The sequence below is a fragment of the Neltuma alba genome, unplaced genomic scaffold (assembly GCF_004799145.2).
Source record: "Neltuma alba isolate B1F8T4 unplaced genomic scaffold, ASM479914v2 tig00013571_pilon, whole genome shotgun sequence".
Classification (NCBI taxonomy): domain Eukaryota; kingdom Viridiplantae; phylum Streptophyta; class Magnoliopsida; order Fabales; family Fabaceae; genus Neltuma; species Neltuma alba.
In genome coordinates, this window is record NW_021637771.1 from 22,653 (window position 1) to 45,613 (window position 22,961).

The 22,961-nt window shown below is 32.8% G+C and overlaps 1 protein-coding gene across 1 annotated transcript; it reads right to left on the reverse strand.

Moving 5' to 3' along the window:
* Window positions 1–1,109: 1,109 nt before the first annotated feature.
* Window positions 1,110–17,032, reverse strand: LOC114738294 (uncharacterized). The gene is made up of 11 exons (XM_028926334.1): window positions 16,913–17,032; window positions 7,779–7,953; window positions 7,488–7,669; window positions 6,617–7,393; window positions 6,402–6,479; window positions 5,902–6,202; window positions 5,599–5,798; window positions 5,108–5,184; window positions 2,885–2,986; window positions 1,554–1,737; window positions 1,110–1,199 (listed from the first exon to the last, which is right to left on the reverse strand). Exons 1-11 carry the CDS (start codon window positions 17,030–17,032, stop codon window positions 1,110–1,112), a joined length of 2,286 nt encoding a protein of 761 aa, XP_028782167.1.
* Between the last annotated feature and the right edge of the window lie 5,929 nt (window positions 17,033–22,961).

The window sequence follows — 22,961 nt, forward strand, 5'->3', positions numbered from 1 at the left end:
AGATAAGGAGAAAAATGAGAGAAAATTGGAAGAGATATAGCACAATGAAAGAAATAACATGAAGGCTAGCAAGATTAGATCAAGAAGGTTTAATCTTTAGTTTCTTAGACACCTGGTTTTTTTAGATCTCTTGTAAAAGAGCAAGATCGAGTTTTTCAAATAATCAAAACGCTTCAAATGATTTAGAAAAGGTTTAGAAAGGGTTTTTTAACAACTTGACATGAATAAACAGCAACATAGTTAGATTCTTACTACATATTGTATTAGTAGGTGTTTTAGTGTTTACTAGCTTTTATTAATTTACAATTGTTCTTGAGACAACAACTTATACGTCTATTCTTTATAATTCATTTATTTTAATTGCAAATATTTACTAACTTGCATTTGTCTATTTTGCGCGTTTATTTCTAAAAAAGAAATCTCCTATAAATACAGATGCTTACTCACATTAGTCATGATTTGGCTCAATTTTATGAATACAAGTTCTACATCCTCTTAGTTTTTAATTTTATAAACAAGGAAACAGCTTAAAAAAATTCTTTTAAATGATAAGAATAGGGCTTCAAATTTCTGGATCAGCTTTCAAAGCGTTCAGAAACTTAAATTTAATTAATGCTCAGCTTAGGATTGCACATCAAGATAAAGATTTTTAACATTCATCCTCTTCAAATTTACATTAAGATCTAATAAGAACAGAACAACACAATTTATGTGCTGACTAGGATCCATGCAAGCCAAGATATTGTCTACAGTATTTTCCCCCCTTCCTTTTCCGAAACACAGCATACTCTTTACAATTTCCCAAATAAACCTCGAACCTAAAGTCAACGCTAACTACTTTCGGAGAGAACAAAACCTCATTAACACATTTCATTTCATTGAGTCTCGTCCCCTACTTGCTTGTTGTTCCAGAATGAAGGACAAGTCCTTGTTTTACCAAAAAAACCAAACAAGGTTAATGTTTCCAGAATAAGAGTTCAGACACCTGTGGTAGTTTCAGATAATAAGATCTTGAGTTAAACTTTATGCGCAGCCACGTAAGGAAAAATGAGGGCAAGTTAATCTTTTTGAGAAGGGGAACATATATACAGTAAAGTAAAACCATACCCTCACAGGACTACAGCAGAGAAGGAGCATCGCTTGCCAAGAGCTTTAAGATTAGTAGAGTGCCAGCCTTGAGTCTCCGTGTAATATTCCACCTGAGGTTATCGGAAAACAAAGCAATAATCCAGCACTTCAGCGTAGTACCATGAGGTTATGAAATTGGGGAAGCAGAAATTATTTCTGGCTGATATATCTATTGTATGTTTCAATTCAGACATCCTAATTGTTGAGCTGATCCAGATTTAAGGATATGGCTCCTTGAAAAGCCATGATCTGTTTCACTGGCAGCTACGAATAAAACAAGAATCACCCAATTTGAAGTGCTTTTGAAATTGATGCTTGGGATAGGCTACCATGACATTAGTTTCCAGAATTTCAATCAGTACTTATAAAATATCAAATAATCTCAACCCATTCCCGGTGAAGTTCAACAGAGGGATGTCACATACCTTGTTAGAAACATTATTTTCAACCAAACCTCCCATGGCAAAAATTGAGTTTCCAATAACAACAGCTGAAGAAAATCCCCTAGAATTATTCATTGATTCAACCATCGTCCAGTGATTCACACGAGGGTCATACATCTCCACTGTTGAGACCATCTGTTCGCCATTATAACCACCAATGACATATCTGCAGAGAAATTACTTTGATGTTCAGTATCTAACATCTTTTTGTGATGTGAACCCAGGTCTCCCTCCAAAATTGTTGTTATGCCCGTTTGATATGATGGAAGACTTTTTGGTAGGATTGAAATGGGAAATTGAAGAAAGAAAATAAATGGAACTGAACTTTGAAGAGAAAAAGTAGACAATAAAGCAAGAAAACTCCTCACTACTCGAGTGGCTTGCCCCCTCGCATGTAGGAATGGCGCTAATTTAATTTAAAGATACATAAAAACACATTTTTAAGTGTGAATATTATCATTCATAATTTTAGATATATCGATTGAATTCTATGGAATGAGGACACATGGCAAGTTCAATGGAAGACTATCATAGAATTGAATTTCTCCAAAATTACAACAAACTTCAAACGTTTTATCTAACCGATTCAAATAAAACTAGGCATGCATATCTCTGTATCATTCCTGAGCTTCTTGTTGTTAGCAGATTTCTAAGACAAATGTTCTATATCTTCCGCTAAACACACACCAGGTGTTACTCTCCCATTCTGCATACATGGGAGTTGAGAGAAGGAAAGGGAATCAAGAAAAGAAAGGAGGGGAAAGGGATGCTAAATTACAGCGTAAATGTAGCTTCCATTGACTTTGGGATTGCTACTTTTATCTTCTGATTAAATTACTGATCTCTTCACGACCTTTATATTTTGATTACAACTGATATGAAACTTACCCCAACAACCCGGGACGATGACTCCATGGTTGTTTTATGAGTTCATTCCATGCGGCCCTTTGATGCAGGACAAGAGAGAAGAGGAGAAGGAGAAAGGAGGGAGAAATAGACAGCAACTACTCAATCTTTTAATTCATCAAAAGGTCTATATGAAAATAATCCTAGGTCTACGTATAGCGCCCTAAGAACAATCATTAAAAATAATAACTTAAACCTAACTTAAACTTCAAGCAAGAGAACTCATAAAATAGGAAACAATCAAAGAAAGCCTTGTGGGAAACGAAATATAGCCGCATTAATAAATCACTAACAACTAAATAAATCCTTCCTATTGTTTATTTCCCATCATGAAGTTGCGCTATTTTTCAGTGGCTTAATTACAAACATGGGCGAGCAATAAGAGGTAAAATAGGAAGTCAACTTACAGCTTTTCGTTGAGGACTGCCAAAGAATGACAGCTTCTCTTTGTGGACATACTCTCAAGTCTTCTCCATGAAGGTTCCCGAAGATCATATCTCTCCAGTGATCTGTTATTATATTGGAGAAATAAAGGAATTGTTACTCAAAATTAGCGTGGACAAAGAAACGAGTCATAAAATGACAAGTTTTGAACATAGTTGCATAAGGAAGAATAAAAGCTGAATCCTTTTCAGTTTCTAATCTTCCCACCATTTGCTTTTGAAAAGTGATACTTACAGTTATATAAAGAAACCTCCCACAGCTTATGATAATAGTCACATGAAAGAATCAAAGTACTTCGTTTTGGGTATATTACAGACGATCATAAAATAGAATTCCTCCAAAGAAATTAAACAAATTAGTTTTCCACAAACTCCAAGTATCAAAGTTTAAATATCTAGAATCCATTGTACACGAGGATGGTGAAATTAATGGAGACGTTTTTCATAGCATACAAGCTGGTCAGTTAAAGTGGAGGAAGACTACCGGAGTTATTTACTATAAGAAGGTACCTGCAAAGCTTAAGGCAAAATTTTATCAAACTGCTATAAGACCAGCTATGTTGTATTGTTGTGTATGTGGGGCAATAAAGGGAAAACAAGAGCATAAAGTTGGGGTAGTAGAAATGAGGATGTTGAGATAGATGTGTGGTCATACAAGAAAAGATAACATCTGACACGAAAATATCAGAACAAGAGTCGGTGTGACGCCTATCGAAAAAAAATGGTTAAATATCGCTTGAGGTGTTTAGGCATATGCAGAAAAGGCCATTTAAGGCCCCTAGTGAGGAGAGTAGATCAGACAATATAGAGTTCCATAAAAAGGAGCAGAGGAAAACCGAGAAGAATACTCAATGAGGGTATTGAATGAGACCTTCTGGTTAACAACATATTTAAGAACTTGGTTGTTGATAGAGTAAATGGCGTTGTGTAATTTATGTAGCTGACCTGACCTAGTGGGATAAGGCTTGTTGTTGTTGCTGCTATAGTTTTCTACAAACTCCTACATACAGTTATATCTAGTCATGGTCTGCAAAAGTTAGTGACACCATTTAGAAAAAAAGAGTTCGATAACCAAGCTGATGGACTCTTATTAGTTATTACCAAGTTGTATGATAGGAGTAACATTAGAGAAGGAAAACAAAGACAATACGCTTTGGGCTGGGAAGTCAACAGGGACACATGAATAAATCAGTTGATTTCTATAATTTAAGCTGATAACAGTTTGTTAAGAAGGAATAAGAAGGAAAGAGCAAGGCTGAGAAAGGCATGCTGAATTTTGTATAGTTTCTGGCCTATAGAAGTGCAGTCTTGTGGCTCCATTTTATTCTTTCCTGTGTTTCTGTTCAGCTACACGACTAATTTTCTTTTAACATTTTTAAGCCCTGCATCTGTTTTGATAAGGAAATAATACTTTGATGAACTGCTGTTCTCTGGCTATTAGCTTTATTATCTATGCTTCTGGTATGCTTTCTCGTATTTTAAATAGAACAAGAAAATTTTTTAGAAAACCATATCGTCATTAAAGTTCCGTGAAGTCTATTATGCTAATTTCCAAACCATATTATACACTCATACTCAATTACACATCAATTGGTAAGCAAGCTGCAATAAATCTACTTAAGACTTCTAGGCAAGTCAAAACCAAACATAAAGTTTACCATAATGAATGAAAGTAATACTTGAGAACCACAGTTAAATGTGCCTCTGGTCTGAGAAATAATTGGATTTGTAACGGGACTTAAATGAAGGGAGATAAAAACAAGTTTCAGCTAATAGCACTGAAATTATCTCCACCCATCAAAAGGAAGGGTATAGAAAGCAAGCAATAAATGTCATGCACCCAAATAAGCATTCAACCCAGAACAAATATTATTAGATATAAAGAAATTAAACTTAAAAGGTTACTTTAGAATTTTCATGATTCAGAAAAGTTGGGTTTTTGGGAGATAAAAAATCTTATGCCCCTATCAATGAAATTCAACAATCATTTCTCCCAGACATATCCCAAACATGTATATCAGTAATGACGATATATATTCATGGCTATTATTTGATATATGTTTCCATCGCCACCACTCTATGGCCTAACTGATTTAGATGAAGCAAAAAAGTAAAATTTGAAAATATGCTGGCACTAGCAGTCAGATGGCAAAAAATTGTAGGGGGAGAACCAAAAGGAAATCTCACTTCAAGTAGTCTTTTCCATCATATCCACCTACAGCATATATTGCACCATTGATTTCTGCTGCAGCAAGGGAAAATCTCTGGCAGAATAAAGTGAAATGTTAGTCAACAAAGCAAACCATATTCGAGAACAAATTAACAGTATAGATATTGAAGAGAAAATGTGACTGAATTTTTATTGCTCGTAATTCATACACTAATTCAAGAAAATTATCAATTCAATGAAGCTTTTTATGCACTATCAAGAAACAAAGTCATTGTAATTTTCTTTTAAAAAACAAAAAGATCAGAAACTGTATTAAGATAAAAAATTTCAAGGCAAGAATCAACATAGGATGTCAGAATTTGACTCTTGCAGAATCTGTTGACATTTCCTGATAAATTTCTTCTCAGTAGCAAGTGTGTAGATCAAGCATTTTTTATGCTCATATGTTTATGTATGCAGTCTATAACGTGCACGTCTAATGTATTAAACTAAGGGAGGCTCGCAATACCTTATCTTGCATTGATTTCGAGGGGATCCACATTCCAACATTGATATCAAATACTTCAACCTCAGAAAAACATTGTACTCCATTGCTACCACCAATTGCAAAAATCTTCTCATTCAAATATATCCCAGCAAGACTTCCTTTCTTTTGATTCATTGAAGGACGTGTAACCCACTGGTTCTTTTCCAAATTGTACGATTCAACTTCACAACAAGAGAATAAATTTCAGAACAATTTAGCAAAGAGAAAAACAATTTGCACGAAAATGAAACAGGGGAAAGAATAATTGAAGGTTGCATCCAATACCTGTATCATACCACGAATTATAGCATTCACCCCCAATAACATAAACTTCACCATTCAACTTGACAGCAGAAGTATATGAGCGCATAGAACTCATTGGACAAAGGTACTCCAATGAATCACGAGAAGGACAATAACAATCTAAACATGATAAGTGGGATACCCCATCAAAACCTCCTATTATTAGTATTGATTTACCAATACTTGACGCAGATTCCTTAACAAGATCAGTTTGTTGACGTGAGCTACGCTCTGAGATTTCCAATAGCTGGTTCAAGTTCTTTATCACCCTTCTTGATTCAACCTGAATTTGCCAATGAATAAAATGCACAAAATACAACAGCTTCATTTGACATGCCAAAGAGCATCATCATTTATAAGTACAGAAGGTACAAATGGCGATGGAAGAAAATAATAATATACATTCTGATTTCCTCACCAATAATAGAATAACTCTTATTTCCAACAACAAAGTCAAATTTAAATAATGGTCGGATTCATACCAACTCCTCCTCCAACAATCTAATTTTCTGATCCTGTTTGACTTGATTGAGCTTCAACTGATGGACTTCCTCTAGCATCTATAAAATCAACAACAACAAGAAGAAGTCCTATCACACTATGTAGGGATCGTTAAAATCAACCAATGGAAGGGGGAACAAAAATCAATGCATTTTATTTGCATAACTGGGTTTAAGGACAGAAGACGACAAGTTACCTTGTTCATAGTAGACTGTGAATTGACATCTGAAACAAACTCTTCTTCAGGCAAGGAACAGTTTCCTGTCTCTGCTCTGTCCAACAAAGAAATATTCCCCTCTGAGGTATTAGTCTTAGGAGACATGATCTCCATTGAACCCTTTTGAGGAAAGTAGGGATCATTGTCTGTTCCAAGAGAGTAGCCCTGGGTTTCCGTGTGCTGCTTCATGGCATCAAATTCTTCATAAAATTGTCCAGATTCCCCTCCAAAATCTTGCAAAGAATTACTTTTCCCATCAAAATCAAGACTACTAGATGAAGGAGCCGATATACTGTCAGTAGTGATTGATTTTGCAAATGGTTCATTCCATTTTTTCTGAGGAAGGGAAAAACTCTGGTCTTTGCAAGCAAAATCATGAGATTGGAGACAAATTTCTTCTGCTTGCCCCCCTCTATGTGCTTCTTCATTGTTTGATATGTTCAGTGACCAATTTTCCTCCTCCAAACCATGAGTATTGAAAGAACTTTGTCTAATGTGAGCCTTTGAATGCACAGTAGAATGATCCCCATTTCTCACAATAGATGAGTTAGGGTTCAAATTTAAATTGACTCTCTCAACGTTGAGGGCATTGCTTGCAAAAACTGGTGAAGTTGTAAACATAGAAATCAACTTACTTGTCTGACTCTGGTCTAATTCAAACCAAAAGTGATTTGATTCATAATAGTTTTCGATGATTACATGACCAAATTTATCTTCAATCAGGGGTTGGCATTGCATCTGAATTCGGACCCTTACCTTAAAAATATGACAAAAAAATAGGTATGTTAGAATGGAAATGATTACTGGCATGAAACCAATTTTGAAATTATTATGTAACATCAAGAAATACCTGTGCTGGAAATCGGGTGCGACCTGAACCATTTTCACTCCACCCACAAGGATTAATGTTCATTTTCCCTTCACTAGCAGCTTCAAATATACCATGTAGCTTCCTGTCACTGTAGTTGAACAAGAAAAGTGGCAAACCAGGTCGAATATGCTTTACATAAGAGATATGAGAAGCTGGTAGGCCTGTTCCACAATTTAAAGTGAATTCACATTAAATTCAGTTTGTTTTATGAACAGCAACTACAATGGTGGCTTGCTAAGAAGCTAGGAATTTGGAAAAAGATCAACTAACCAAACAGCTGTTTGGAAATGCATTCCTCCATTGTATTGTTTGTGCAACCGAAGATAACTCCAGCCAACTCAGCCTTCCCAAGATTTCTGGCACTTATGCTACAGTTCAGTGACCATGATGTTTTTGATTTCTCTGGCAATGTATATTGCTTGGTCTTCCTTCCACCACCCATTCTCTGTAGGTAGAAAAGAACATGAATTTTTAAATTATTGAAACAAATTATTGATGAAACAAAGGAAAACAACACCGAAAAACAAATCTAGGATAGGAGGCAGACATTCTCAACAACAGAGAACATAGCATCTCTAGTTCAAGCTAGAAGACCACTCCGAAACCTAAAGCAAGGCGGAGCACCCGTGACCCAATACTACTTCTCACTCATGCATCTTTGGCAACAAGTAGATTTGTATGATCATCATAAGCGGAGATGCAGCCTTGATTCTTTCTAATAGAAGCAAATAGTTGAGAGAGAATACACATCTGGATTTTTGCTTGGACTCGACAATATTTATCTCCTAACACCTCTGCCAGCCTATCTGAAGCTTTTAATATGGTAAAGTGTGAGGAAAGCTGAAAGCAGTTCACCCAAGGAAATAGCTTGCAACCAGAAGCATCTGTACTGGCCGCAAAAGAAGTGTCAGTTACTGATCAGAAAGGAAAAAGGGCCTCTAGAGGCTGGTGTGACCAGTATAACAAGGGAGGGCACACTAGAAATATATGCTGGGAGTTGCATGGAAATCCCCCAAATATGAAACAGAAGCAGAAAGCTGAAGTTAAAGGGTATGTCGCTTCATGAGATGAGAGAAAAGAAGTTGATGATCAAAGGCTCAGTAAGGAGAAGATTCAATTTTTTGAGAAAACTCTTGGAAAGGTAAGAGCTTTCCTTGATGACCAAGACACAACCTCACACAGCCATGAAAATTCACCCAGAAATCTGGAAGATGAAAATGTGATGGAAACAAGGACGACACAGCCTGACAGAAGCAAAGTGTAGACACTCTACAGAAGAAACAGAGGCAAAGGCGCAAAGCGCACCAACAAACAGATGGAAAAGTCCAAACCTACAAAGATTTGTAGTCTTTGTATGGATTAAAGCAGACGCCTAGAGTGTGGTTTGAAAGGTTTATCGAAGTTAATATGCTTATCCCATACTTGGCCAGACATTAGGCTCCGAATAAGCATTGTCAGCCAGCTCATGAACAAGCCACAAAAAGAACTATGGAGGCTGCATATAAAATCCTAAGATACTTAAAGACTTGTGAAATTTTGAAACTTTGTAGAGTTGAAACAAGAAATGTGGAAGTATACAACGATGCAGATTAGGCAAGTTCAATATTAGATAGAAGATCTCCTACTGGATACTCTGTTTATGCCCGGGGCAATCTAGTCATCTTAAGAAGCTAAAAACAATCAGTTGTGACAAGAATTAACGCTAAAACTGAGTTAAAGGCTTTAGCCCTAGGATTCTATGAAAGGATGCGGATACCTGAGCTTCATGCAGAATTAAAAAAAAAAAAAACAATACACAAATATCTATAAAGGTTTGTTCTGAAATTGCAGCTGCCATCGGGATCGCAAAGGAAGATCCCTCTAGAGATTAAGGCTGGATTAACTCAAATGCTCAGGTCGCTGATCACTTGACCAAGTCATTTCAAGGGTCAGATTTGAGTAACTCACTGGCGCGCACAGAAAAACCAGCAGCAAATAGAAGAAATAGAAGGACCAGGCGAAGAAGATGGCGGAAGAAGTTTGAAGAAAAATGACTCGCTTCACTACTCACTTGATCTGCACTGAAGAACCTCGCCTTAGGTGTAATATAACAAGCAATCCAGTACGAACGTGGTCTAACCTTCTCAACGAGCTTTCAAACACGCACCAAGACGACTTGAAACTTTTGAAGACCTGAGAGCAAAATGCAGTTCGGTTTGAGTGTCTTAAGTAAGGTGAATCTGAAAAGGAGACCGATACAAATTCTCAGAGTTCATCCGTGGAATCCAAGAAGCCAACTTCTAAAGCGCATTGCCATACTTGGGAAGATATAGCAATAGAAGACTTAGCACATAAGTTTCATTTCTTCATGATCATAAAAGGAAGATGAAAACGACCAAAGAAACGGGAGAAGAAAGAAGATGGTCTAGGCTGAAGAAAAGAAAATGAGAAGAAGACAAAAAAGGAGGGAAACGGTAAGGACTGAGTAGTACGGTACTGTGTCGTGTGCCATGCCATTTCTGCTTTCATTCCTATTTCAGAAGTGATCTTATTACCCTCACACGTCTATTCGTCTTCTCAGAGGAAAAAGTAGATGGAAAATTAACTCTTATTTATTAGGTGAATATAATATTTGATGTTTTAAATTTGTTCTTATTTAGTTTTAGTTTCTCAAGTTTTAAATTATAGGTTATGACTTTGTGATCCTCAAGAGAAAAAATAGTCCAAATTTTTAATGGATTATAAGATGTTTTAAATGGAAAAAATTTGAGGGGCCAAAATCTATAGTTTAAAACTTGAAAAACCAAAACCAAAATGAGGATAAACTTGAAGGGCCAAAATTTATATTAATCATTTATTTATTAAAAAGTGAAGACCCTGATTTTTAATTTTAATATTTCAATTAAATTAAATGGGATTCTTTCAAAATTAAAATACACTTGAAAAATATTAAAGATAGTAAATATCAATTATCCATTTTTTTAAAAATGCGTACATATTTTTTATCTAAATATAAAATAACTTGTAACTTTTTATTAGGCCAAAAACATTTATACAGAAATTTTTATTCTTGTTTTAATAGGAAGATCTCTTTTATTTAAAATAATAATATACTTCCATCAATTCAACTAGCAGTGCCTAGGGTGTGTGGGTAAGAACAAAATCATGGTTTCAGAAGTGCTTTTACGGTATATGAAGTAAATATGTACAGGAGTTTGTCTCGATTTGCGGAAAAGTGCTTCTAAAAAGCACTTCTGAGGTTAGCTAAACACCCCCCAAGACTACAATTTCAACGGCGTTTGATAAACGATCTTGTATCTTGGCAATTTAGGGAAGCATACATGCATGCTACATATACAAATTTTGTGAAAATTTGTACCTTAGGGGTGTTTGGATAAAACCAAATTATGATTTGGAAAATAGCTTTTGGAGGATAGATTCTGAGGAGAATAGATTTTGTGAAAAAGTGATTTATGAGAAGTGAAAGTGTTTGGATAGTTATTATCAGAAGTACTTTTTATATATACAAATTACTAAAAAAAAGCATAAGTTAATATGATAATTACATAAAAAATAGATTTTATGATATATTTTAATTTGAAGGAATAAAATTGTTAATAATATATTTTTTACCAACATAATTAATAATACATAAAATAATGTAATTAATAAATAATTAATATGTATATATATTCATAAGATATAAGATTAAATATATTTATAAAAAAATAATAAGGGATGTTAAAGTCATATTATTGTTGAGATCTACTTTGATAGGCACAATCATACTCTCTAATTTGAGCCAGAAGTAGAATGGATTCACTTCTCTTAAAACTATGCATAGTTTTGGGTTTTGGGTTCCAAAACTATGGTTTTGGTTCAAACCATGGTTTCAGATTATTAGTCCAAAATTAATGCTATTTGGGTGACATTCCATCCAAACTATGGTTTTGGGGGCACCCAAACAGGCTCTAAGAGTGAATTGCCTGCTAAATTGATAATCTCACTTTTGTAATGAATCACTTCTTCCTCTTGTCAATAAGTCTTGAATAACTAATTTTTGTATAATAAAAAATTATTTAAAATTAGTTAAACATAATAAATAGGTAAAAAATATAATTTTATTTTTAAATATGTTCTTATAATAAATGAAAAAATGTATAAAAAATACAATGAGAGAGAATAAATAATTAATAAGAAAATTAAAAAAAACGAATTAAATATTGAAACAAACCCATAATAAAAATTATAAAATGGATCACATTTCTCCCTAAATTTAAAGCTTATAAATATAATAGAAAGGAGTTATCACATTAATTTCAATGCAATCAACTTGTACTCCTCACTAGTACGGAAAAAGGGGGGGAAATCCCATAAAAATGCCCTCAAAATTCATAAAGCCCAAATTAGTTACCTTAATTGTACCAATCCCAAATCAAGCCATGGGTATCAAATTGGGATTTTGGAATGTTGTTAATTTACCACCATGCCCTCTAATTAATCTTTTCCCTTCCTGTTCCTTTTCAGATGTCTACCTCCCCTCCTCACTCTTTCTCCCTCCCTTTCCCACGACAACCTCACTATCAGCTTTATACTCGCCAAATTAACTCTCCCCCTCCTCACTCTTTCTCTCTCCCTTTTTCACCTTTCTTTTGTCGTTCTTTCATCCATAGCCAGTAATAGCGCAGATATGAAGAAAACGATCTAGACCTCATTAGCATCGGAACTTTAAAGCCCACATTGTCAGAAATGAAGGAAGAAGTAGAACGACGATGAGCTCTTTTGGTTCCCAAACGGTGGAGCTCATTCATATCGGCATAAAGGTCCTAAAGCTATATATAATAGTCAATCATAGCTTTGAGCTTGCTACTTCTGGTTACTCTCAAACATAGCTTCGTTTCGATCAAAATCCATGGCTTTCTTCTTCTCCAGTTGCTTCTCGTCATCTTTGTCATCCAATAAAATCAACGAACTGAAAATATCCCTTTAGTTGTTCATCCTAGAACTGGAATCTATCTCAAAATACAAATTGCGGAAGTGTGAATAATTATCTTGATGATTAAGAAATGGGAAGGAGCGCCTAATCTCTACAAAGATTAACCAGTCTTTATTGTTTCTGGGTTGGCCTTTATTGTTTCTAGGGTGGCCTGAGTTATGCCCCAAGGAATCATTAGGATGATGAAGAAATACATATATATAATATAGATAAAAGAAAGTGAGTGCATAAATATGAATGCCTTGTTGAAAATGGTGTAGTTTGATTGATGGAGACTTTTGACTCATTTTTTGTGACCAAAAAAAAAATAGTGCTAAAGCTTTGAAACTTTTTGAACAAGAAAAAAAAGAAAACAAAGCAGTAGCACTTATCTAAATAGTAAGCACAGTTGTTGCTAATTAGATTTTTGTGATGACAGTGTATGAATTAGGTGTTTACTACTTCATTAAACTTCTTAATAACTATATAGCATCTGATGATTATTTGTATTTGAAAGACACTATTTGAATTATATAATATTTATTGGTTAACAACACTTACATATGTATTCGCTATAAGTAATATGAAAAATTTATAATAGGGCACATTAATTGCCTTCACATAAATATATTAACAACTATGTTAGGCACGTTGACAATTTTTTCAAATAAATTTACAACACTTTTATATGTATTAAAAATAAGTAATTAGGAGAATTCATTACAACTTTGTTAGGTGTATTAACAACTCTTCTAAATGGATCAACAACACTTTTATATGTATTGATAATAACTAATTAGAAAAATTCATTACAATTTTGTTAGACGTGTTGCCAACTTTTTAAAATAGATTAACAACACTTTTATATGTATTAACAACAACAAATCAATAAAACTTATCACAAGGCAAACCAAGCATGTTGCTAACTGGTTAGGACCGCTGACAATTCTTGCAAATATATTAACAACAATTATATATATTGACAATAAGTAATCAATAAAATTCATTACAAGCCAAACCAATTACAAAACTTAGGCAAATCAGATATTATCTCATTATTAGGTGTGTTGATAACGCTTTCAAATTAATTGACAATGTGTTTATATAAATATACCACACTAACTTATTTTCTACACTGTCTTTCTTTTTGTCATTTTATTAATAGCAAACTTGTCTTTTGCCAATATTTGAAAATGCCAAATTAGTACCTCTGTCCTGATATGAGATTTTGCTTTTCACTAACATTGATTTAGAATTTTATATATTTGAAGGTATTTTTTTTGTCTTTTCCCCCTCAAAAAAAAAAGCTTTCACAATACTAATTTATGATAATTATTAGGCAAAACATTGTGAAAAAAAAAATGACAGTGGTATTTTATAATTATATGGAAGTATATTTTATTTTCTTATCTACATATATATCTCATGGAAACAAATGTGCTTATTTATTCTTTCATAAATCAGTATTAGGAAATGATTCTATGAAAATGAATCAAGATTTGCCGGAAGTTATTTCTCCAGTTTCAAGTCAAATATTCTTTACACTGACCACGCATTCTTCTTTTGTTTTTTTTATTTAATGCAGTCAACAGTCAGTCTCATATGTCAAATTAAAGAGGTACTGGGATATGATGTTCTGGACAAGTCTTTAATAATGCTCTTTGTGTTAATAATCATCGTCTTTTTCTTATCTTGGACAAAAAGAAACAAATTGAGTTAGAGAAATCTTTTTTGTCCATAACCTCAGACCAATCAATCAAATATTGATTAATATGTAATCGATCGAACACTACTTGAAAATGGCTATTTTGCTCAGAATGCGGCTGACTCGCTTTTTTCAAATTGTTTTTCATTATTAAGAAAAGGTAACAAAGATAAAATACGCGCTTGTTTTATAGCAATCGTAATTAATCGTTGTTGTTTTAAGGTCAATCTATTCACCCATCTAGATAATATTTTTTCCTGTTCACTAATAAATCAACTATAAATAATATTTATAAATTATCTTAAATATTTATAGCAAACTTTTTATTTTACCCTTATTAAAGACTTATTATAATAGTTAATATATATATTTTTTTGTTTACCAAAACATCATTTTCTAAATAAATGTCCTGAATATTATATTTTAATATAATCTCTTTCCACACATTCTCTGTCTTTCATAATTCTCTTTATTATTATAATTTTTTTATTCTCTTTTTTGTACCCTCTCTTCTATTAATAAGAGTATTTTTAGAGAAAGGGCTTTTAATTTTTACACATTCTTTATTTTTAACCAATTTTGACTAATTTCTTTATTTATGTGATTTAGTTCAAGATTGTTTATAAAAAAGGAGGAACGGAGTAACAAATAATCAGTCATCTTTAGTACTGATGTTACACAACAAGACAAATTAAGCTCATATGGCTAATTCCTTGGGAGCAAATATTTTAGAGGAATATAGGAAAATATTAGGTACCAGGATTGATATTAAGAGGAACAAATCTATAACAGACACAGGTATTGAATTCAATTGCCAGTTGGGTTATATTATCTCCACCCTTAAATAAAAGATCTAGTTTGCAATATAATTTGTATTGCAAACTAGATCTTATATGTAGAACCAGAAATAGTGTTAATTTTTAGAGAGGTAAATTATTTTCTTAAGCTTCCAAACTAATACTCGATAAAACTTTGTTTTATTTGGTTCAAACATCTCATATATCACATTTGATTATTTTTATAGGCTGCTCAAAGTAGCTTCTCCAAATAATTAGAAATGTATTTTTTGAGATCCTGAAAATTTTCAACGTCTCAAGTATTTTTTTCCCCACAAAAATAAATGATTCTTTTCATAAAACCTCAAACAAATGGGCCTTAAACTAAAATGTTATGTTAGATGCTATTGTTTGCAAATAAAAAATAATATTACCTCCAGTCCTTAGAACTAGTTTAACTTTTAATTTGGTTCTAAAATATAAAGCCCAAATCTATTTTGTCTCTCATATTTATTTATTTATTTTAAATAATTCTTATAGTAGTTGTATATGTTAGAAGTTCAATCAAATAATAGTTTTAGCTAATACATAATTAACAAGGATATTTTAGGGAAGACAACACCTAATTATTACAAATAACTAACTCAATAAATTTTCTTAATCTATTTAAATTAGTCAACATGAATTGATAGAAACATTATGCTAGTCTCCTTCATGCCCAAAGGCTGAGTTTTACCATTAACTGTCTATCATCTCTTTTCCCCAGTTGCTCTCTCTCATAGTTTTTTTCACTCGTTTCCCTCCCACCCACCTTTTTCATAAGGTCGTTTTGGAAAATAAGTTGCATCTTTCACATATGCATTAACTTTAGCCAATTTTAATCAGCATATTTATCTACCTAATTTGATTATTTGTCTTAAGAAAAGTATTTAGTGATGAGAGTCATAAGTACAACGATTTGAGTAAGTATATGAGGAATGAATTGAGCTGCTTATGGTACACTGATTATCGATACTTATGGCAATACAAATTTAAAAGAAAATAAGAGGATGTAAATCAACAATAACTTTCATTTCTGCTGAACTGAACCAAAAACAAATTTTTTGCCAACGGAACTGAACCAAAACTTAATACAAAAGATTTGCATTCAAAATTCCGAACGTAATCCTTTTATATTTTTGTTATTGGCTGAATTGCTACCTAACTAGCTATATCACCCAAAAAGAAAACAAATGATTAAAATTAATTTCTACTTGTGAGTGTTGCTTAAGCTACATAGTACACTGTAATTAAGTATATAATCCCTTCCGTCCAAAAATATAAAAAGTCTGTTAGAAAAAAATTTTTAATCCAGAGTATAAGAGATTGACAAGGTAATTATTGACGGTTTTTCATTTTTACCCCTTGTTACAAGGCTGAAAGAGAATTTTAAATGCAACAGAGAGAGGAAAGAATTTTCCAATCACATTTTTCATAAGGGTAAAATAAATAACTTTTATCAATTAAAAATATATTTAAAAACTTAACTAACATTTCTTGATTTGTGAATCCTAGTGACAAGTGAACAGTTATCATTTACTACTCTGAAACCTGTCATTGCATATTGTTTTGTTATCATTAAGATTTCTTAGTAATCACATTCCTTGTTTGAGATTCCATGGCAATTCTCCCTCATGAATAAGCTTAACTAACATCTTGTATTATGCACCGGAGGGAGTACACGATATAACTAACGATGCGATGAAACATTATTAAACGCACACATAACCTTTATTTATTATAGTATTACTACTCAAATACACACAAAAGTGTGTACAGGACGAGCGCGCGCCCACATATATATAGCATATCCAGCAGCAATATTTTGTAAGTAATAAGAGAGAATAGAGAGAGAGAGAGAGAGAGATCAACAGTTATAGATGCATTGGCATTCATAACTGCCTGGCTGGTTAACACTCTCTACGCATACTCCACGACCTGCTTGGTCTCCTTTAAGCTTAAAGCAATCCTCTTGGCACTTCGCAAGAAGGCACTGTTTGCTCGGATCCAAAACCTTTACGCATCTGGCAGCTTCACCTCTCATTGCCATAGCTAATTGACGTACCAAGAATTAATCAATCAATTGATTGTTATAAAACTCAAACTATATATGGAGAATCATAAATTATACTTCCTCTGTCCTTAATATAAGATTTAATTTTGATTACAAACTAGATATCATATTAAGAAGCGGATGTAGTATCTTGAGAATAATCAAGTATCACCTCAAGAATTAATTAAATCATCAAAAAAATATATCCATATTTTTTTTAAGTTATGTTGATATTTCATGGCATAAAAATATCAACTTTCATATTTGCGGTAAACTTTCAAGTAAAACAAAATAATCATTGAATCATCGAGAAAATCATCTTCCATCTTGTAAAACATAGACCTTTAAATTTGAGAGATAACATCACAAAGCCAACAATAATATGCTATTTGCAATATCCAAATCCGATCTGCTGCAACAATAATATGAGTTGGACACGCTCAAAAATCCGACTTTTCAGAACTTAAAAGTGAATTTTAGAGGTTGAAAAGTCTAGTTTTTATTCTTTAATTGACCAATAATTACAACTTTACATTAAATCTTCCCATCTCAGCAGCAATGGCCAATGGGCATGCTTTTCCAGATGATGAAATTTTCATAATTTGTTTTTGCAACGGGGAAATGCATAATATCATTGTACGATAAAGAAAAATTAAAATCTTTAAAAGGGGTCATGGCCGCCAAGCCTCCCCCACTTCCCCACTGATTGTCATGTGTGTGTAAACACACAAATCTCATTTGGTATGAAACATTAAGAATAAAAGGTGACAATTGAAATTGTGATTAAAAAAACCCATTAAAAAGTATTTAATATGAGTGATTGCTTACTTTTTGGAAATGAGCAAACCTAAATAGGTAGGATTGACAAATACCATGAGGGGAAGTGGTCTTCTCAAATCCCACCCACATAGACTTGCCTAATTCTAATTATCAAGTAATTTCTCATATTAAACACTCTTTTAATTTATTTTCTCAATTGTAACTTTAATTCTCACCTATAATTCTTAGTGCTTCATAAACGGGAAACAAATGTGTGCACACATGTATCCATACTATAAAAAAATTGATTTTGTCATCACTAAAAATAATTAACAATGACAAAAGGTCACCGCAAAAAGTGAAAAAAAATTATCGCTGAAAGTCAATTTTTAGCGGCATCACATACTTTCAGTGGCTATATTAATTAGAAAAGTGAATTTTCAATTGTGACATATTATAGTCGCCACAAACAATTAAAAAAATTATCATCACTCAAAATTTTAGCGGCGCCACTTCCTCGGTGAAATTAATTATCGTCATAGAACAGCGATTTTTCAGTGGTGATATTTTAGAGTAGCCACTGCAAGAAGTCATTGTAGGCACACATATATGTAGAAGCCACCAAATTTCTCATGCATATTAGAATTTGAACATCAAAGAAGAATTATTGATTAACTCACCTGAGATAACAATGATGAGAAGAAAGAAGATACGTGTGAATGAAATCCTGGCCATTTCTGCAATGACTGAGAACAGCAGTGCAGCTGTAAAGTTCAATATAATATTCGATGTCAAGTAATGGGAAATTAGAGGTTTATATGAGACTCAATATTGACCTGGCATTTATTTCGTTCTTATCGGAATTAAATAATTCCTGTTTAAGCAAAAGACAGGAACACACACACACACACTAATGTTATTTCGTTTATTAAAGCTTTCAAATTAAAATGAATGAAAGAGTTTAATTGGGGCGAAGTTGACTGATACAGTACAATGAATCTGAAAAAGATAAGCTTTATATTTACTCCCTCTCCCTTTAAAAAAATATAAGAGTTAATTGAGAGAGTTTTATTTTGATATCCTAAATATAACATGTCAATCAATTTAGTTTCTCATATTTATAATTTTATTTTTAAATTATCTTTGTTTTTTGTTGTCCAGAGTATCCTCCTACCCAAATAGTAAGAGATTAATCTCACGAGGTGTCTTTATTTCACATATTTAAGAAGGTTTCCTATAACATCCCAGGGGAATTGGGCCTACTTTGGTGATCCAAAAGAGAGCCCAAACCAAAGACCAAGGATGTGGGCATGGCTAAAAAGTGTGTTGGGTTTAGTGAAAGAAACTAGTCCCTAATAATGTGAGGAATTAATATATGCTCGAATCCCATTAAAAAAGGTGGCCATATTTAGTGTTTGATAGTACTTTGAATAAGATTACTTCTAATAGAAGAATATATATACCTATAACAGAGAATATTATAGAAAGTATGTGGAATGATTTCAGCTTTTCTCCCTCTACAGATTCATGGCTTCCTTCTTTGAATTTCCTTCTGTCACTTTTTATTTTCCTTTTCTGTTGTATTCTAAAGGAGTTTTTTTTAATATAAACTAACACATATTTTTTTTTACAAATAGTTAACTCAACCAATTTTGTAATCTCCCTAAAACGTTTAGGATAAGAAGGAGTAAATTTAATCAATTTTGACTGATTTGGTTCCAAACTTTTCGTTGAATCAGCAATTTCTACTAACTAACAAAGCGAGAAACAAAATATACCTTGCCGAAAATGAACTTTTTGTTTTTTCCATTTATTTTGCCGAAAATTTGGATTTCGAAATCGTCATTGGCGGATTATTGGATCTATCACGTTATTTCTCTCTTTTTTTTTGCGCAGAATTTATTTATTGTTAATGTATCGAAGTTACATTATTGCATCAAATTAAAAAGTCCTCCTAAAAAAATGTTGAAAACTCAGCCTCAAGACTTAATAATGCTACAAAATACACTTGCAAAGCTCTTACCAACAAAATTTGAACTCATCAAGTTTTTTTGGGATATGAGTCATATCCTTTCAATTTGAATCAATCTTTTTTGGTTATTAAATTACTAGTTTATTCTTTCCAAATTATCAAACTTTTAATGTCATTGATGGCAATTGTACGTAAGTCCGATTCATTTGCAAACGTAAAATTAACTTTATGAATTAACTTATTAACATTATTTGATGATTATGAGGATGGATTTTTTTCTTAAAAAGAAAGTAAGTGTATGGATTGAATTAAAAAGGATCAAGGCATATCAAGGCTAAACTTTTTAGACGCATGCGCGCGCTTGCGTGTAATAATAGGCTGCTTGTAATATATCACCTAAAGTTATAATAAGTTATTTGATTATAAATAAGGACTTTTATAATTAGGCTGGAATGACTAAGATTTTAAGACTCTAATTAACTCCAATAACAAAGGGATTAACTCGAAAATGTATTTTTGAAAATAAAGAATGAGCTAATTTATTAAATTAAAGGAACAAAATTCAATAAAAAATAATGATAAAGCACGGGGATAAAATATTAATTTTTTTTAACTACCAAGATTGAAGTTTAATATAATTTCCCTTTATTATCTGTCATTATAAAATTTCAACATTACAGTGAGCTGTTTGGCTGAGTGGTACTTACGTGTGTGTTAGTGGGATCTGTGTTGTAATGCGGCGTTTGAGTCCACCCCCGCGTAATTTAAAAAAAAAAAAATTTCAACATCAGCATTATTTACTAGTTTTTCATTTATATTCTTATATTCAATTCTTCACTACTTTTTTTTTGGGTGAAAAATTCTTCACTAACTTCTTCCATGCGGCATGAGGTCAATCAACAATCAACAAATCAACAAAGTATAAAATGTAAAAATCATATAAAATTGCACCATCCACAAGTTGTGAAAAGTGCCAATTGTAGATCCCATACAAATAAGCCCAGTTTATTTTTAAAAAAATCAAGAAACGTACAACATGGTTGTGGGACAGTCAAAATTGGCTTCTTACATAAGACAAATAATGCTAAAGTCCAAAATCGTCAAAAGCTACAAACAGTTTCTCCTTGCTTAATAAAAATAAGAGGGAAAAGATGACAAATCCATTGTCATATTGTCACATCCCAAAAATTTTCATTTGGCAATAAAAGATAAAAAATTGAGATGAGGGTCAATGTAGGAACTAGACGGGGAGATGAAATAACTTTTGATATGAAACCCTGAAAAGGTCCGGGTTAGCATTTTTGTAATTATCGGTTTAGGAAGGGCAAAACGGAAAAATTTGAAAAAAAAATTCCAAAAAATCCCCAAAAAATGGAAAAAGTATATAGTACAGGTTTGGAAACTCGGTTGAGGCCCAGAAGGTGGAATTTTGGTGAAAATGAATTATTACGGAATTTCCTGTAAACTGAGGTTTTCCGGGAAATTATTGGGGAAATAAAAGAAAATAATTATTTGAATGAGTTAGAGGCCTCAATAAATTTAGAAGATTGATAAAAAATTTATCTAAATGTGTGTTTGAATTTATAAAATTGGTTTTAGGCCTTTGAGGCTCAGGAATTAATTTTAGAAAATTTATTTTCTCTCAGATTTACCGATAAAGGCCTAACTGGAGAAAATTCAAAATAAATACCTAGAAGTGGTGAAAAATTCTGAAAATTTTCAAATCATGCTCTCATATTAAAAGGTGGATTATCATAGAGAGAAATAAATTTTTAGAGGTCTGGAAAAATTATAGAATGTTACTAGTGAATAGTAACTGATAAAGTTTCAAATCGGTTTGGGATAGTGATTTGGTTTGTGGGTCATATTTTTGGGCCAGCCCAAACCATTTTTGGGGCCCACAATAGACTCATTAAAGGCCCAATTTCGTGCACTTTCCAGATTCCGCCATTTTTATTAAATAAAATGCAAAATTAAGAGATATTTGTGTGGAAAAATCTAGAGAAATGCCACTTGGTGAGATCTGAAGATTTGAGACACTTGATGGCTGCAAACACACCTCCTTATCTGTTATTTGGGCGTGCAAATCAGGAGGGAGAGAGCAGACGGATTTTTTTTTTATAAATACCCCTTGAAAATACAAGAAAAATGTTAGAAAATCGGGAAAAATAAGGGAAAACTCTGTCACTGTTTATCCAACCACCTTGCACAAAATTTTGAGGTGTTTTAGGCAAGAGATCATCCAACTTACTTCAAGGAAACACTAAGGTATTTTCAAGCATCACTATCTCTAAGTTTTACATTGATTAAACAAGGATTTTTGCTTGGAAAAATACTGAAAAATTCTGAGAAATTTGGTTGAGATGTGTGATGCTTAGGAAAGGATAGAAAAATTAATAATTAAGTGGAATAAGGAAGATTAAGTGATGTATGGATTGATTTTTGGATGAAAACAAAGTTAGGGTTTAAGGGAAGGAATTTCGTTCAGCATTGTTCATGCAGAAGCAATTTGATTTTACTTGATTTAATGATTCTAATGGCTTTAAAACATGTTTTTGTGTAGGGATATAATGTTGGAAAGTGTTTAAAATCATTGGAATCAAAAATAGAATTTTTGGAAGCATATAGCCCCTGTTCGGCCAAGAGGAGTTCATGGGAAAGGAGTTTGAATTTTAAAAATCTGATTGCATCATTGGATTTCTCATGAAAAATTGTGTAGAATTGAGTCATGAGATGGTTGATTCTAAAGGAGGAATCAATTTGTTAAAAATCAAAGACAAAAGGGGAGAACTTGTTAAGTAATGTTAAGGTATTGGAACTAAGTTGTCTTGTGATTAACATGGCTTATATTTATGCTTGGTTTAATAGGCATTGAGAGGAGGAATTAAGGAGAAGCATTGCTCCTTGGAGGAATTAGTTGGACGAGCTTTGCAGAGGTAGCTTTGAATTATAATTTGATTGTTTATCTTGCTTGTTTGTTTGTGATTTGTTGTTGCTTGGATTTGAAGGAATTTTGTGGTAACTTTGATTGTTGATTGACATTGGTTATGCTTTGGCCAAATGCTTTGTGGTATGTCAATGTAAATGATATAATGTTCCTCTCCTTGCATGATATTTGGCTTGAATTCCTATGAGTTGGGAATGCATTGGATTGCATGACATATCACAATTTAACTCGCAACGATTTACATGATA